This window comes from Amblyomma maculatum, chromosome 1 (assembly GCF_055883805.1).
Source record: "Amblyomma maculatum isolate TAMU_Amacu chromosome 1, ASM5588380v1, whole genome shotgun sequence".
NCBI classification, from domain to species: Eukaryota; Metazoa; Arthropoda; class Arachnida; order Ixodida; family Ixodidae; genus Amblyomma; species Amblyomma maculatum.
The window spans coordinates 57,241,294-57,259,761 of NC_139344.1; the positions used below are offsets into that span (position 1 = coordinate 57,241,294).

An 18,468-nucleotide genomic window follows, 5' to 3' on the forward strand; every position below is an offset into this window, starting at 1 on the left:
TTTATCAGTTGGCTGCAAGAATATGGTTTCTGCAATATTGCAGGAAAGTTCATTCATTCAAAGAGGATTATTAGATTAAACAGCAGCACTTGCAAAATTGACTAGAAGCATTCTGGTACTTTTTCTCGTAAAACTAAGTGACTGTTATGGTACCTGGCACACAGGTTTAGATTTCTTTTTCTCGTGACCTTGAATGTTATTCATTGCTTTCCAGGCAACCTCTGGTCGCTGCTGGGTAACAGCAATCAGCAAAAAGGGGCTCATAATATCCAAAATTCGCTTGCCTAAGTTCACAGTTTACTTCACCTCTGATGTTATTAAACTATTTTATTGTCGTTTCTAAGCGTGTTTCTAAGATCGAATGGTAAATCGGATTTTGTTTTTAATTGCTTTCAATGCTTATGAGTAACCCACATGGCCATCACCGTCGGCGGAACACGTTATCTTGTAATTTCTGTGACTGACCGCTAGCAGCTTTCGTCTGATGCTGCCGCCGCGCTGGCGTCCAATCAAATGAAATGGGGAATGGAAGCCTACCAGTGCGGAGGTGCAAGCTCACATGCAAGCTGTCTCAATACGGGCGTTGTCAGTAGATGTCTGTGCCGCCCAGAGGTCGTCGATAGAGAGCTGTGTTGAAGATTGCTTTTTATGACATGCATGTCTTATATACCCATGTCATAGGTTCGAATGAGCTTTGTAAACTCATTCGCATTCGATCGCGGATCCAATGTGTACTCTCGACGCCCGATATGGAGCAGTAACATGCAACGTGATAAATATTCTGCACACAGTCAAAGTTAAAAATTGTATTTCTTGCATTTTGTTTTAAAAACATAATTTAGGTGTAAAACTATTCGCACTGAAAGTCATTACTCTCGATCAGAGCAGCGTCCCAGTCATGCCAGCGACTCGCGATCATTGGGCTTCTCTGTTCCTTGGTGGCTGCTTGTGGTCGTGCGTTTATCTCGGAAATATTTAAAGCTTAACCTTTTGGGCGTCAATTGCATGCTTTACTTGTCTCCGCGCGTAGCCGCACCGTGTATCCGCGCTCCGCTGTGTCAGCCATATTGTTTGTTTACATTCATACGATTTGTAGGTGACTCGATACTTGGCTTGGTTTTTGATGGCCGAAGTGCTAAAGCACAGTTGGAAATAATGTTTCTCATTGAGAATGATCACACAGAAGTGTTTTAATCAGCTTTAGAAATGCTAAGCAATGGTTACAAAAGGCCTTTTATGCGCACTGACGTACCTTAACTGCAATATTTTTTATCACTGACCGTAATTGCTATCACTTGCGAAGGACATGTGTGACAGTGTAGCACCGAAAGAAACCGAATGACATTCGATGCATCGAATGACATTAAATCTGCTAGTGTGAGAGCGATATCAGTCAACACTCGCGGTTTTATCACATGAAACTGGTAATCATGAGATGGAGCAAAGTACTCATGACACTGGTACTAAAACGGACAATAAAAGTTGCTTAATATAATGTGTGAGCTTGTATAGGCTTTAACGGGAACGTGACTAAACATTTCACTCATACGTTTGCGAAAGAGCACTTGTGAAGCCATTTGAAAGGGCTGCCCCCTTCTGCTCTGCGCGAAAAAAGTAATGGACGGTTTCTTGGCTTTCTTAGCAGGTGTGTGCACCTTAAGTGGTAGGTGTCGGGCGTACACGTGTCTGAAAAGTTTTTTGAATTCGTCATAGGCATAGTTTTCGCTATGGTTATTATTCATGGATGACCAGTCTTTTCTAATGATTTCATGTTTAAATGCCTCAAAGCCATATTAGAACAAGAAGAAGGAGAAGAAGAGGAAAAAAATGAAGGAGAAAGAAGTAGTAAGAAGAAGAAGGAAGAAGAGTACACATTATGAAAGAGAACTGAACAAGAGTTGAGGAAGTGGTTCAGTTTGTAAGCCAAGCCAGTTTCGACAATGGGACTCGTCTTTGTCTAGGGACACGGGGACCTATCTTAGCAAAGACAAAGACAAATTTCGTTCACAAACAACATCCCATTGAAAACATGCCCTTATCCAGAATTTCTGGATGTGAATGAGTGCCGGGCATATCGCACAAGCTGGGAGCTCTGGCGCGTTTGCTGCCAACCTCCGCACTCCGAGCTGAAACGGGCACCCAAACACATAGTTTAGATATGTCCGATGTCCCATGCTAAATGTAAACCAAGCGTCTTAGCCCCGTGAACACAAATCAGAACCGATGCGAGTCGCCTGGCCTAGTCTGCGACATATATTTTTTATTCTCCGAAGATAATTAGTGAAGGTTAATAATCTAACTCTTTATGAGTTAGCTTTCGGCATCAGGTCTCAATGCAGATGATGTAAGCCCTATTGAAAAATTACTGTGTATGCACCAAGGTACTACTTACGCAGCTTTGTTTATGGACCTAAATGAAAGCTTTCCCGTGATCAGCTGCTGTGCATATTTATCACCCAGTGCCCATGCAAAGCCTAGTCTAGAAGTGCACGCTAAAGAAAAGTGGACTTTATTTTTGTAGATGCGCTTTGTATTGCACAAGTAACCAGTTTTACGTGGAACATTTAATTTTATTGCTCGAGTCGTCTATTAAGCGCGGTGAAAACACTGCTTTGCGTAAACGGCGGCTTAGTGCAAATATTTTATTTACCTGTTTTTCAAGATGATCTACAACTTCTGTATGCACACTTTGTTCCTGGAGCCAGTGATTACAAAATTACCTAAATTAGTCTCGGAGTTAGCGGTTAGTCATGAAGAACAAAAATATACTGCCTACTAACCCATACTTTCAAAAGCACATAGTAGATTTCATTGGGCTGGGCATACCGACGTTATTAAAACCTTGCTTACATTTAGCTGGGGCACCCGATGGACTGTCGTGCTGAGGCATGGGCCCGCGTTCCATCGTTACCACCGAGATTTTGACGAGATAAGCCCACCCCAGAGCCTACGTCACGACGGCGGATGGGCGATAAAACGCCAGGAAATGAAGGTCCGAGGGCAGATCTAAGTCGAATCACGTGGCGTTCCTTCGCCACTTTCCCAAAGCCCGTGCGCGCAGATTCATTTGCTGACTCTTTATCGCCCCTCCGCTGTCGTGACCTCTGCTTGCAGCGAAGGTCATGCACCAGTCTTATGTTCTCAGTGGTGACGGTTCCATAGACTGCTATGATCTACTTGTAATTTCGGGTAGATTTGTCATACGGCAGTGGTTCAGTGGCGAAGCCGAGGGCTTTCGATTCTTCGCGGAAAGCGGCCGCAGCATTGGCTTATTGCCTGCATAACGCAGCCAGTGGTTGGCTGGAGCATACGGCGAGTGGCGATGACTATCGCTGATGGCAGGACTGCTACCTCGTGATTTTTGTCACTTACTCCTTTCACCCGATGCTGCCATCATGTTGATGCCTGACCAAATGAAATAGGAAATGACAGATCATGGAATACAGCCTGTGGAGTATAGATATAGTGCCCGCGATATTATATATTTTTCAAATGCTCAGGATTTGGTCCTTTGGATCACTTGTATTGCAGAACAAGACTGAAATATTTGTGGTGTTCCGAACATTTGGCTTTGTCTAGGATATGTCCATCGCATAAAAAAAAAAAGAAATTCGATGCTCGGAGAAAAGTTCGTCTTTTTCTTCTGCTGCGTGCTCATGCTTATTGGTTCTACTGTGACAATTGCTGCTCTATCGCCTGTTGAAATGGATATGAATCCTTTGCTTTTTCTGAGCGCGACTGTGAAACTTGCTCACTCCCTCCTTTTTGAGCGCTCCTAGGAGGGAAGTAAATTATTCGATTATTAATATAATGTGCAGACGCGAGCAGGCTCCTATAGGAGGAACCATGAAACAGCTCTTCGCGGCACTAAACTATCTTGGATGTCTGCGGCTACTGAGACTCCGGTGTCCAATATATGCTGCAACTTTTCTAGTGGCTTTGGGTATTTAACCATTAAGAGTCTTGGGAGGATGTGTAGACTGAGCTCTCTTCGTTAATATACTGAATATAGTTCACGATCAGCCACTGACGAAACCTTGCATTTGCGAAAACCCATATTTCTGCTCCTGGTTTGTGTGTGTGTGTGTGTGTGTGTGTGTGTGTGTGTGTGTGTGTGTGTGTGTGTGTGTGTGTGTGTGTGTGTGTGTGTGTGTGTGTGTGTGTGTGTGTGTGTGTGTGTGTGTGTGTGTGTGTGTGTGTGTGTGTGTGTGTGTGTGTGTGTGTGTGTGTGTGTGTGTGTGTGTGTGTGTGTGTGTGTGTGTGTGTGTGTGTGTGTGTGTGTGTGTGTGTGTGTGTGTGTGTGTGTGTGTATGCGTGCGTGCGTGCGTGCGAAAGTCAGAGTGAGGTGTCGATTTAACCGTTGGTGGTACTTGACTTCCTGCTTTGTGAGACCACTGAGTGTCATTTGGCATCAACTGATCGTCGACTGAAGGATGCTATCTTGACTATGCCAAGCGTATTCCACAGTGTAAGTTATCGCTTCATTGTTATTCTGGTGCTATAGTGCTTGCTGGTCAGCGAAACTGTCATCATTTTGAAGCGAAAGCTTCATTGGGCGCGATGCAGAGATTTCGCCGTGGCACCAATTTCCACCGTGGTTGCACCGCTCTTTCCACTTTCACTCACAACTTCCTCCCTTCCCTCACGGCGCGGCCTAAGTGTCCAGAGAACAAGTGGGGCAGATACTGCGCCTTTCCTTTCTTATGAACCAAATAAAAACCTAGAGGCAACCCTGGTATGTGCGATGTCACTTTAAACAACTTTGAAGGTCAAAGGTACGTGCTTGCCCCCCCCCCCCCCCCTATGTACAATATGCAGAACAAATATGAAAACATAGTTAGGTGTAGGTGGCCGCGATTCCTTGGCGTCCACGCGAAAGTATAAGGCTCCTTCCTATCCCCAAAACCTAATTTACGTGCCGTCAGCGTCATGGAGGTTTTCACCTTGAACAACCTTTGATGTCAAAGACAGATGCTGTGCCTTTCCTTTCTTATAAACCAATGTACAATATACAAGAAAAAAATATGAATATTGACCTGGTAGGTATAGGTGTCCACGATTCCGTGGAGTCCAATCAAAAGCATAAGGCTCCTTCCTTTCCCCAAAATTTAATTTAAATAAACATTATGAAAAAACTGCGGATTGAAAAGCGGGCGTTAAACAGGCTATCGATTCAATACTGAGCTTTCGCTCTATCACTAGGTTCAAGCCATGCTTAAACCCCCATAATATTTGTTTTTACTTGTTTTATCCTGTATAAGTGGTCGGTCTCCTGATTCTCTATGCTATTTTCGGACCTACACTCACTGTGTTCTGGAAATGTTCCGTTCCTCTTCCTTGTTGAAAATGATACCACCGGTACCAGCATAGGCTTTGAAAGCGAACGTCGCTGTGCTCTGCATTAGTCGGCCGCCTTCTCGCCTTTCCATTTCATAGGCGATAATCGAAAATTGGCTGTGGAGCTTAAAATTTTCCAACACAACGTGATCTTTGACTGTGACATCGACTTTGCTCCTTTCATAGCCCTATTCATCGAGCGATACTCGCAATCACTCGGGCAGATGTACTAAAGTTCATGCGAGTATTTCCGACCACCGGGCAAATCGGGTACGATCGACAAATCGTTGCTTTAATAACTGAAGACATGAGAGGCGCATCTCGGCAACCTTGGCCTAGTCCTTTCTTGGTCAATTTGAATGACAAACAGGCCGCTTTCGTGGCAATGTTTCAGAGGTGTTTGATAAAGGCAGTTCTTGGGCGAGCTTAATAATTTTTTCAAAACATTCTTCGAGCTATGTATGATCACCTTACTTGTGGTGTGTTTCGGTGTATGCTGTAAAAGATAGCCACTGTTATATTTTATTTGCACTCGTGGGTTCGCTTTTTACTTCCAAATAACACAATTGCAACCGAAGTAGCATCTGATATGGAACACGATGAGTCGCCCTTGTGCCTACCATCCGACAATCTTACTTCGGAGACTTATTTGCAAGTACCATGTGATGTGGAACGCAGTGAGTCACCCATGTGCCTATATGACAATTGTCATGTAAAGTTTGGTTTGGTTTGTTGGGTTTAACGTCCCAAAGCAACTAAGGCTATGAGAGACGCCGTAGTGGAGGACTCCGGAAATTTCGACCACCTGGGGTTCTTTAACGTACACTGACATCGCACAGCACACGGGCGCCTTGCTTTTCGCCTACATCGAAAAGCGGCCGCCGAGGCCGGGATTCGATCCCGCGTCCTCGGGAACAGTAGTCGAGGGGTAATTGTCATGCAAATTAAGGTTGCTGGACGGCAACTGAGAATTTCCTTTTATGCGAAGCGTGGTTGTCATGGCGCGTTGCGCAGGAGAGACATACAGGCCATCCTCAGCTCGTGTCGCCGTGAAACAATCCTTCTTCGAGCGGTACGCGGCGGATGCACGGGAGGCGGCAACGGGTACGGCTTCAAGACGATGGAGGTGAAGACGTACAACGAGCAGCAGAAGAGCCACACCAGGTACCACATTGTCCAGGTAACACGCGCGTCTCGCTACGTCATCACGTAACGCGCGCGAAGGCTGTTGGCGCAGCGGAAAAGCTTCTATTCAATGGCGCCGTGTGCGAGCAGCTGTCCTCTATGTATTAACCTTTTGTCCACTTGCTTCAGATAGTATTCTTTGCAAGAAACATCTCAGCGTTATCAGCGAGCCTTTCTTTTTCTTTTTTTTTTTTGTCACCGCTTCCACCGTATGTTTCAATTTCGAACATCATCTGAACGAATGCCATCTTACACGGCGCCCTGTTATCTGAGCCAAACCTTTCGAAATGTATTCTCGGCGTGCTTCAGAGATGCCTCATTTCAACTCAGTCTCTATTATATAAACCTGGTATAGCCGCGAAAGATGTTATAAAAATGATGCAGCTATAATAAAGCCCAGTATTATATCGTGGAATCTGGAGTGTCATAAGGCCCCAGAAATTATCGGGTTAATTTAACTGCCACCCGCTACTTTTGGCATGCGGCAAAGCGACCAAGAGAAATCTCCCTCTCTATTTTAGTAGAGGGACGAGAGCGCTGGAAAACTGACAATGTAGAGAGAGAGAGAGAGGAGGCAAAGGGTGTCTATAGTGGCTTGCATGAAAGTTATACCAAGCGCGGCCGAATGCGCAACCGAAAGTGCCTGTCACGGGAGGAAAAACCCCGAGGATGGCTAGTGCGGCTGGAGGCTGTAATGACAAAGGCGGAGGAATGCGCAACCTCATGTATAGTTCCACGGCACAATGCAGAGCTATATATACGGCTAAAGCAATGCTGTTACAGCTTTCGCCGATTCATGTGCTATATAAGCTGGCACGCCTTGCTTAACGTTTTTCATATACTTGTAAAACATATAATTAATACTGGTGTCTTATTACTCTGGAAACACATCGCATGTATGAATAACATTGTATCATGTCTCTTTTATGCGGTTTTCTTGTTTATTTCTGCACTCAGACAATTATAAGAGTTTTGAAACATTTCGCGACAATAGCAGAGCACCAATATGAGCGCAGGTAATTAATTTTAATCCGAAGGGACTCCACAACTAATGCAGGGGTACACCAAGCAGTTGTGGTACTTTTTATGGCTGAAAATTTTTGTTTCGTCTCGCAGGTACTTGTTATACCGATCTCAAGTGTGTTGCTGCGTTTTTCGTACCAGATAGACGTTCGCTGCGTTTTTAGAATTAAAGAACGCCTGAATATATCTGAGGCGGCTGGCTGTAGAGCACAAGTTAGAGCATGGACTGGTGAAACAATCAAATGTAGAAGTTTCTGTCTCTTGGAGATTGCACGTCCTGACAAGGCTTACTCTGTACACTACTTAGTATGAATGCAGGAATGTACAGGGTCGTACACTATCAGGGCGAACACGCGAAGCGGTGGTCGCGCTCTTCGAAACGCCATTGCGTTCAATACAGCAGCATATTGAAGTAAAATAGTGTCGACATTAAGGACCTGGATGCGTTGGTTCACATGACCTGCCATTTAGCTTCACTGCGCGCCCGGGTCGGAGGCAATGGCTTTTTGAAGAAAGCGGCCATGTGCTCGCGTGTTCGCCCTAATAGTGCACAACCTTGTACTTGACGAGATTTTCATTATTTTGCGTGGTTTGTAGGCAGCCGAACAGAGCGCACTGCCAAAAGAAATCACACCTCCGATTCGTCTTGCCACGCTCGTCCATCCATTTTAGTTCGGGTCGCCCGTGTTTCAGTGTTGTTCCGTACCAGCACCAAAACTTTCCTTGCTTTGATACAAAAATATATTTTTCTGGTCATTTTTCAATGCAAGGTTCAAATATCTGCTATTTCACGTGTTTTTAGTACTTCTTGCTGCTCATCATCATTGATAATGGCCGAAGTGCAGGGATTCTCCAGGCACTACTCCTTGTGGCTAGTATTGAACTGTTAGCGATCTGTCGCGTACCTAAAACCAGGCTGCCCAGGGCGCAGATTTGGCTGCCATCGGAGTTAACCGTTCAAAGAAGGTGCTAAGCACCCGTTTGCTACTTTTATGCAATCAGAATGTGCAGTCTTTGGCAAAAGTTACCTGGAAACGCGGCTTGTTCCTGAATCGCTTAGAGAAGCAGTTATTGCTCCCTTGAAGCTCTGAACCTGTGAAAAAGAAAGAAAGCCTTTTTCCTCCCCTTGTCGCACGATTTTTTTTTTTTTGCAAGCCGATATTTTACGAAGGGAGTATCTCGTACGCGAATTTTATAGTTCATAATTGTATCAGGTTAACATGAGTGCCGTATACTGAAATTGGTTGACCATTCTGGAGGCCAACACCCTACCTACACTAATTGAAAAAAAAAAAATAAAACATTAAGTTTGGGTTCGTAATTATAATGGTAAAAGTCGTCCAACTCAAGCCTAACCCGCCAGTGGTTGTTGAGGGCATCGGCATAGCACATCACAACATCGGTATATGCAACGCCACCATGAAATGTGCGCCGGGGTGGGCCCGCTAATTTTCTGCCCAGAGAAATGATCTCAAGCGTAAAAACGCTAAATAAAAGGGAACATGAGACAAGAAGCGAGATGGAATCGCCTTTTCATGCGGAAGCGTTAATGTGCCATTCGCCTCAAGCCTGTCGCAGTTGACATTTAAGTGTCGCGAGCAAACTAGCAGTTAACAGCGGAACCCAACAGTGAAGTCTGTGCTTTGAAGCGCCCGTAGCTTGTGTGTGTATGTGTGTTTACGTAACGAAAGACTTGGATGCAACAGACTTGGATATAACGAAACCAAGATATAGCAAATACTCGGATATAACAAAGAACCTCAGGTATGAGGAAGGATTCAGATGTAATGATGTTTATTTTAACTCAACGGCCAAGAATGACAACTCATGACTCAGCAAAATTAGAATATATGTTTGGCTCAGTAAAATTAAAAATCACTAAGAATGAATCAGCAGAAATTAAATGTGGCGTGTCTTTCGCGGATTCTAAACGACGAATCTCCATAGAATAATTTGCTTCGATTGATAAATCACAATGGACGCAGTTAAACAAAGGGGTGAAGGGCATTCCCATATTATTGGTCACTGGGCTGCTCTAATAGCAAAGGGTAGTTGACGACGGCGCACCTTAACAGCCCAGTCAAATTGGCTTCTCTGAGGGTCGTGAAAAAGTCTATAGAAACCGGTTTTATTGGGCTGTTAAGGTGGGCTCTTAAAACTGTCCGACGCAATTAGTCGTAATGTTGAGAACAGCTAGTGCACTAGGTAATAAAAAATTGAAAGCACAACAGAACCGGCACTGGAAAAATGCGAAAGTGGGAGGGTATATATAGTTGCTGCGGCTGTTGGGACACTATAGACGCATCATCATCTGTGTTTTTTTAATTCTATTTTTGTTATGTATTTCGTTATTTCATTTTTGGTTTTAATGATTTTATTTCTTTCTTTCTGTCAGCGCCGCCTAGTGTCTTTACGCTGGAAAAGGACAATTATGGACACGTTCGCGGGACGTTGGCGTAGAATAGCTGTTGGTGCGCTCGGCCGCGACATGGAAGGATGGTAGTTCGATTCCTGGCGTGGACACAATTTTTTGTATTGTGTAAGAACATCTCACAGGCACTGATAACACGCTCTGATTATGTCATTCATGAACCAAGGGATGATTTCATGTTAACAGGGGCGCTCGACTACGAGCCGTCCTTACAACGACCATAACTTCTGGCCATGGCTGGGCGAACGGGGGCCCGTATAACGGCCCAAAAGGGCTTGCATGAGCTGTCGGAAAACAGTATAGCTTTTGTTCAGGTAATTAGTTGTGTCGCGTATAATGCGCACAAGTTTGAGGCCTAAGCAGGCATACCTCCGAAATCAAAGTGAAACGGCACAGGGGAAAAACACGAAAGAAATATGACGAACCATTGGAATGGGAGTTTCATTATTGTCTCGTAGCAAGGCTTGCTCAGATACGATGGGCTTCGGAATCTTGTACGCAAACCTTACATCTCGTGCAGATGCAGTACATTATCTGCCGCAACGCGGTCAATTCAAAACGCATGCGTCTCATATTGTGACTGTCAGCAAGATATTTAGTCCTCTCTATGTTTTTGGGATTTACGCATGCGCAGAAAGTTGGAAACCTGAACGTGAGCTCGCCGGGCAAGACCATCTACCCAGGAGACATCGTGACGCATCTGGACGACATCCCCGTGGAGTCGCTCACGCAAACAATGATGAAGACAACGCTGGCGAAAATCAAGACCGAGGTAAAGGTGACCATCGCGGCCATCTCGCCTCTGCGCAAGCGGCGACCTTCGTACACACGCCTCCACGAGACCGTCATGACGGACACCAACGTTGAGACGCCCTCTTCGGACGCCTTCGTAAACGACGGCAAGACAGAGTGACTATCCTGCACCAGCGCGTCATCTGTACATTCTGCTCACCCATTACGCTGTTTGTTACTATCACATAGGGGCCACCTCCACAGGGAAATGGTCTTTAGAGTCCCCTAACAACGCTCTTTCAGCGTTTCGTTATTTCTTTGAAAATGAAAAAAGAGAGAAAACCTTTGTATAGTGCCTGAGAAGCCGCTTCCTGAGCCGCGATGAGGTTCTATTGTGCGGCCACGGTTGTAGAGCGCTTCCGACGGAGCAGCCTGCAGTGAGGAGCGGCAGAACTGAGCAAGCTACTTGTATCATCTTTAATTTTTGCCCTTGTCAGCCCGGCAGTCATGGTGCTGTTTGCTTCCAAAGTCAAATCATCCCTCATGATAGCGTTATCACACTCGTGCCATGTGCATGCATCGTGTAAGGCTGGGGCCGAACTCAGAGGCAGAGCTCCTTCTTGCCCGGGTATCTTGGTCCAGTAACGTCTGTTCACTCAGAACCTTCGCAGACCAGTAACTGCAGTGACTCCACACTTCGCGGAAATATGCCTCTATTTTTTTTCACCCTATTTACGGCTTTGTTTGGAAACGCCTAAACAAAAATAACAGTGAACATATTGAGGTTTCAACGTAGATGTAGTATGGGTCCATTGAAGTATCTAAGCTATAAACCATTTGCTTATCCGAAATACAAAATGCAAGTTAAGTGTGCTAGCTAAAGAAAGTAATAGGAGCGATTATTCTTTATGTATAAAACGCCTGAAATAAGACACTCCCATTTGTGCCGTTGTATCAACGGGCCACGTCGATTCACACATCGCTGGGACACGTATACAGCAAGCCTCTGTGTTCTGTGCGCCTTCTTGTGAGGCAGACGTTTACCCACGTCCATGTACACTCAAGTGCGTTGGCTCTGAACGCGGTAATTATGTACGCTCTTTGCTGTGACTTTCTCATAAGCAGGGACTTAGGAGTCTGGAAATGTAAAGGCACGCAACAGAAGCGTTTCGACGCGTGAATAAAGTTTTCATTGAATCCACTCAAACGCTTGTCAGCAACTTGTAACAATTTTCTTGACTATTAGAGCTATTCAGCATGCCTTAATTCACGCATTGCACGCGGGAACTGTTTACAGCGCTGGCAGTTGCCTGTGTTTAGCCGTGTTTAGTTTTTGGTGTTCTTGAAGCTTAGATATATGCGAGCTAGGCGTCTGCGTCTCGTACTTGAACCGAATGCCCTAAGAGCTTCCTTCTCACGCACTGGCGGTCTGCCATCCGCGCTTTAGTTTACTTGTTTCTCCTTTAGACCGCCTTGTACCCCGACTAGGAAAATTGCGGCGGCGCGTCGAGACCAGCATCCGCCTCGCATTCAGGAGTTACCAGGTTCGATCGCACCCACCGGTCTTTGAATGGGTGCATGGTTTCAGACTTGGTGCTCGGCTGTTCTGGAGTGAAATACTTGGAAAAAGGGTCATCGGGTTGCACTGATGGGTCAGTGATACGTCCTGGCACAGACAACACTAAGTCCGTCTGGTGTGGCAGAAGTGGCCCCTTTTTTAGGCCTCTTTCTTCAAAGCTCACTGCTACGGCACTGAAAAGCGCAAGCTCCTTTACCAAGCCAAGCACTCTGGAAAGCCGGACACCTGACGGGTTGGTGACCTGTACACATTTGAATAAACCGGTGGGTATTCCGACCGGCTGCCGAAGTCGAACCCATCACCTCCCGAAGCCGAGGTGGGCGCTATACACGGAGTGATTATAGGCGCCATACCCGAGTTGCTAAAGTGACTGAAGCTCACCCAAGCTGCGCTGCTAACGCGCTAGCGTGATAGCTAACGTCATATTAAAATGTAGAAGCATAGGTTGTTTCGCCTTAACCTCTGTGTCACCTTTGCGACGCCGAACGGTTGATGTGAAACTGGATGGAAAGCTTCCTCGACATTATGAAGATTTTATTGTCTGAGCAGCGTCTCTGGGTTTTGTCCTGTTGACAAGATTACGGGTGCCGCTCGGTGACATGGCGCTTTTCGGCAAGTGCAGTCAGCGGTGCTCCACGTGGAATTTAAACAAGGATCGAGTGTAGAACAGAAGATAAGCAGTTACAGGCGTTATTCTTACATGGCTTGTCGGCAGACCAAAGAGCAACTAGACATGCAGAAATGCACGATAGGCACGAAGACGATCTGTCGCCTGTCACCGATATTCCCCGCTGAACAGCTATTGCCTATCGTTTTCGACCCTCTTGTCGTGACCCAGATTGCGTGTTGTAGGCCCGGTCCGGTTAGTTGTCAGAGCAGGAACAAGGACGAGGCGGCTGGAAACGGACTTTGAAGTGAGATGGGGAACATTTATATACAGTATTTACATGGTAGCGTTTGGTTAGTGGGAGACTGAATAGAGAAACAGGCTCCGTTTTACGACCTCCGACACACACTTGTCTCTAGTTTTTATAGGGTGGATTCCCTAAGTTTCCCAGATGAAAGGCAGGCCAGATTATGAGGGAGTCTCTGTCACCTCTCTCTCCCGCACTCTCACACACGCACACCAACAATGGAATTGAACGGCGGCGCAACACGGAAACGGACACAGACAAGAAGGGGACACCACATGCGCATGTGGTGTCCCCTTCTTGTCTGTGTCCGTTTCCGTGTTGCGCCGCCGTTCAATTCCATCATGCACCAACTCGCCCCCCCAGGCCGTTATTCTGAAACACCAACAATGCTCGCACTTGAAAGGACCGGAAATTGGTCGTTTCCTCTCCTTTGTCTGGTCGTGGACTTGTTGACATCGTCGGGCGGCATTCAAGGAGGCAACTTAGCCGAAAGCTGTCCCCATGGCCCACTACGGGAAGAAAGGGAAGAATGCACGCCCGCTCTCGGTAGTGTAGCGATGCTCTACACTTAAAGGGACCGGAAATTGGTCATTTCCTTTCCTTTGTCCGGTCGTTGACTTGTTAGCGGCACCCCTGGTATGCTCCACACTTGAAGGGACTGGAAATTGGTCGTCTCCTCTCCTTTGTCCGGTCGTCGTTCTTAAGATCCGACGCGGTGGTCTCCGCAGCTCGTCCGATTCCAATAGCTCATCCGTCGCCAGGTAGAGGCCTCGAAAGGGGCTACACCTGATCGGTGTTTTCCGAAGAGGCCGCATCAGCTGTGCTTGTCTCCGGTTCCCTCTTTTATTCAGAAGTGAGATGCCTGCAGGTCAAAGATCTCAAGTAGGGCAGAGTGATGTCTGCACAATACCCCCCCGGCAGGACCAGAGCACCGCCACCTCTTGAGCTGTGCTAGGCAACCAAAGAACAAGCTTAAACTATAGGCTGGAAGAGTCTACGGGCGTCCGGTGGAGAAAGCTGCTGACCAAACCGACGCGGGCGATTTATTCACGCCACTCTTTGCAATTTTGGATGAAATTCTGGTAACAAATAAAGACCGCAGCTGCCGTCGTGATATCCGGACAACGGCTGATAACATGAATATCGAGAGATGAACCTACATCATAAAGCTACACTAGGCATATGCTAACCTCAAATGATCAAGTGCTATTAAATAAAAAAATTCTGAAAGTGATTTTGGCAAGAAAACTGGACCCCTTGGAGCAAAAAAGGTTACACTCACAGGAGCGACTGGAAGCTATCACTTTGCATAGCGGAAAAAGCTTCGGCTGAGACCGTCAGCATTCCAATTTTCCTTAACCCTACGGTAGCACACTTCAAAATTATGCTGCTGCAGGGGGAGATCTGAATCGCCACTTACCCTCTCAAGAACTTCAGTAAAAGAGGTTGTACCCCTACCGGGAAATACTAAATCGGTCTCTACCCCTTCGGGTGCATTCAGGGCTAGCTTGACGATCGCCTTTCTTTGTCGATAAGGTTTCATGAGGTTGCAGTGGTAAATTTTACCTCTTTTCGCCTACCAGGCACCTTTACCGCATAGTTGGTTTCCGAAATTTTATCCACAACTTCTGCTGGTCCCTCCCACTGCACATCAAGCTTGTTTGCTTTGGATGCGGCCAGCAGCATTACCTTGTCTCCTGCCGAAAGCGATCGCTGCCGCGCGCCACAGTCGTATAGAGTTTGGCTTTCTGCTGGTCCGATCTCATGTTGACTTCGACAAGCTCTCTGCATGACTGAGCCGTTCAAGCAGCTGAACATATTCGAGAACGGTGGGGTCGTCGCCCTGGCCCTACCAGGATTCGCTCAGCATGCGAAGGGGTGACCTGAGCGATCGGCCGTATACCAGTTCAGCTGGACTAAACCCGGTGGCTTCATGCGGTACGGAGTGCAGCGCAAACATTGGAAGTCGGCAAACACGCTTCCCAGTCTCGGTGATGCTAGTAGCACAATGCCCTGAGAACTCTTTTAAAGACCGAATGCCACGCCTCTACGCTGTTACCCTGAGGGTGTCTTACAGAGCTGTGCAGTATGCGAATCCCGCATTTTTCTAGAAAGATGCTAGTGAGCACACTCGTAAAAACACTGCCTTGGTCGCTTTGCAGCTCGGCAGGGAAACCCACCCTAGAAAACACCTGCAATAGACCGTCTACATTTCCTACGCTCAGCTCCTTCAGAGGAATCGCCTCAAAAAACTTTGTCGCTGGGCAGATGATCGTTAAGATGCAGCGATAGCCCGAAGCGGTCACAGGTAGTGGACCGACAACATCCACCACAAGGCACCGGAACGGCTCGCTGATCAGTGGCGCAAGTTTCAGAGGTGCCTTCTGTTTATCCTGTGATTTTCCCACCCTTTGACAAGCGTCACACGTCTGCACAAACCTCTCAACATCCTTTAACCATTAGAATATTTTTGCGGGCGAGTTGGTTCATTGCAGATCAAAATGTAAACTGCGCGAAAAAACGTTGTGTTCCTTCGCCTATTGTCCCGTTTTTTCACGCAGTTTACATTTTGATCCTTAAAACACCCTGGCCAATAAAATTCTCTCAATAGCAGAGCCTTTGTTTTCTTGATGCCGAGATGACCGGACCAACCATTTCCGTGGCACAGCTTTAGGATACTTGTCCGATATTTTTGTGGCACCACTAGCTGGTCGTAGTGCACGCCTTTGGCGTCTTTGTACTGCCTGTAAATTATTCCAGTGCGCTCCTTCAGAACAATGTTCCTTCTCGCCTATCCTTCACTGACCTGACACTTCAAATTTTCGAGTGACATCGCTTGCCTGTTCAGCCGCTATGTCATCTTGGTGCACCCTCATAAGCTCAGGGAAGCCGTCCAATTGGGGACGCAACAGAGAGGTTTCAAATTCTTCACCGCACTCACTAGGCGGCGCAGAAGGCATCACATTCTCGAAAGGAACCACCGCGGCAACTACGTCAGCAATTCCCTCACAGATCGCATGTTGTTCACCTTCATCCGAATGATCTAACTGGGCTGCGATTTCGCGGGCTTTAGAATGCGTAAGCGCGTGCACGGAACGATCCCCATAGCTCAAGCCCCTTTTCTTTGGTGGGTCCTCAGAGCGGTCAAAGTAGAGACAAGGGCACTGCTCTGGAAAAGTCACTGACACTGCCGCCTCTGTATGCAGTACTCCAAACGGACCCTCAATTTTGATGCGCGCAACAGGCAGGCAAACGCTGTCTTCCCGCGCCCCTGTCTGACCCACGCGCACTCGCCGGTGAAATCCTGTGGGGAGACGAGCGCGGGGTGCACCACATCCATCGTGGCGGCGGAGTCGCGCAGAACATGACAACGTTTCCCATTTACTGTCATTTCACGCATGTACGACTCTAGCAAGCGCATGTTTTCCTCGTCTAGGGGGTTGAGTGAAAAGACTGCATTTGCCCTTCGACAACCGCTCGCGATGTACCCCGGCTCGTTACAGCGAAAGCACACTGCAGGTTTCCTAGCCTCAAAGATTTTAGCATGGTCCTTCTCCCTCCTTTCTTTGTCAACATCTTCTCTCGAGGCTGCGCCGTTTTCGCGGTCTCCGTCTATTGTCCATTTCTCTCTCTCCCCGCGTTGGGGGTACTGGGCTTTCGTTATGCGATGGATGCCTCACGAAATGTTTATAAGGCTTTGCTACTGCCCGCATGCCCTCTCTCCCTGCGTAGCGCCTGACCTGAAACTCTTCTTCGGCGCCACGTTCTAAGTTTTTCTTTTCGGGCATGTCTTGCACCCACAGCCGCGTTTACTCATTTAGAATTGTTCTAAACAGATCTCATCGACGACCTTTTCACGCTCATCATAGACCTCGGCGGCCTTGAACCATTCGATAAGATTTGCCCTGAGATTGTAAGCAAAACCCGGAAAAGATTCAGAAGGCCGTTTCACTGCTTTTCTAAACCACCGACGGAAGGCTTCGGCTGAGAGGCGGTACTTCTTAAGTAGAGTTGCTTTTTACCTTATCGTAGTCGTCCGCCTCCTCTTTGGTAAGCGGAGCAAGCACGTCGGCCGCCCCGCACTGCAAAAGTATCAAAAGGTGCTGAAGCCAGGTGGAACCAGTAGTTTCGTTCTTCCCGCATGTGCCCTCGAAGTTGACAAGGAAGAGCCCGATATGCTGACCCATTGTGAAAGCTGACAAGTCTTTCATTTTATGCGGCTTGGATGTCTGACGGATCCCAACATCGGCCCTGTCCGCTTCCGCCACTTTTGCCTGTGCTTCCGCTAGCCTCACCCCCAATCGTTTAGTCTCTATGCTCCATCTCCATTTCTTCTTTTCTTTTACATTCCTCAATTTCCTCTTTTCTTTTCCGTTCCTGCTCCTGGGCTTTGCGGTTCATCTCCTCCCAGCATTCCACAATACCCTGGTCTTCATCACCATTACTTTTGATCGCGCTAAGAATCGGCTGCTTTTTTTTTTTTTTATCGATTTTTCACAATCAATCCCCAATTCCTCACATATCAAAGTTCGCTCCGTTATTCGCAGCTTTCTCCAGTCCATGACTGCCCACATTTCTGACCGCAAGTCTCTCAGAAGTACGTTGGTGTAAAGCAAGGTTCAAATTAGAACAGACTTCTACAAACAACTTTCGTTACCAGGAAGAACACCTTAGGTTAATACCGCGGTCAGACGAGCAAGTTTAGTGTCACTTTCAGCGAGTGCACTCAACCTCATGAAAGGTCACTTTCGGGGCCTGCTGCTACATGGTAAAATAAAGTGTCACTCGAAAGTGATGGCGATGACAACGGCTCTTCAAGCAAGGAACAAAAAAATATTAGTTTCTGCATCTAAACGCCTTAATATACAATTTTCTTGTTATTTTAAATTATGTGCACTATGTATTTGCGATTAACAACAAGGCTTGCGCAATTTTGGGGATTACAAAAAGTGATCGCAAGACGATACAAGCCAGGAGCAGATCAGGGCATTTTGAAGCATCAAGGCGTCACGCAACGACGATGTTTCTGTTTCTGCGCAACAGACAGAACCTGACTGGAAAAAAGTGCTCGCGGCATATTTGTGTGTTCGTGCGCATCGTCGCTCTCAAAACAGAGCCTTCCAGATAGCCATCGACGAACAAGCGGACAGAATAAGCGACATTGATCAACAACTGCAAGTGAACACATTCTGCATCGCCGCTTTCGCTGCTGGCAGCTGTTCGCTCCAGTGGTGGCGCTCGCGCCCAATCTGCTCATTGCCAAGGAA

The 18,468-nt window shown here is 46.9% G+C and overlaps 1 protein-coding gene across 1 annotated transcript in view; it reads left to right on the top strand.

Moving 5' to 3' along the window:
- Positions 1 to 11,520, top strand: part of LOC146202442 (microtubule-associated serine/threonine-protein kinase 2-like) — a 63,524-nt gene extending 52,004 nt beyond the window's left edge. The window contains exons 16-17 of the mRNA XM_084601260.1: positions 6,352 to 6,517; positions 10,611 to 11,520. Coding sequence (XP_084457386.1) covers positions 6,352 to 6,517; positions 10,611 to 10,889 — 445 coding nt within the window. The 3' untranslated portion in view covers positions 10,890 to 11,520. The remainder of the gene's footprint in view (positions 1 to 6,351; positions 6,518 to 10,610) is intronic.
- The last annotated feature ends 6,948 nt before the right edge of the window (positions 11,521 to 18,468 follow it).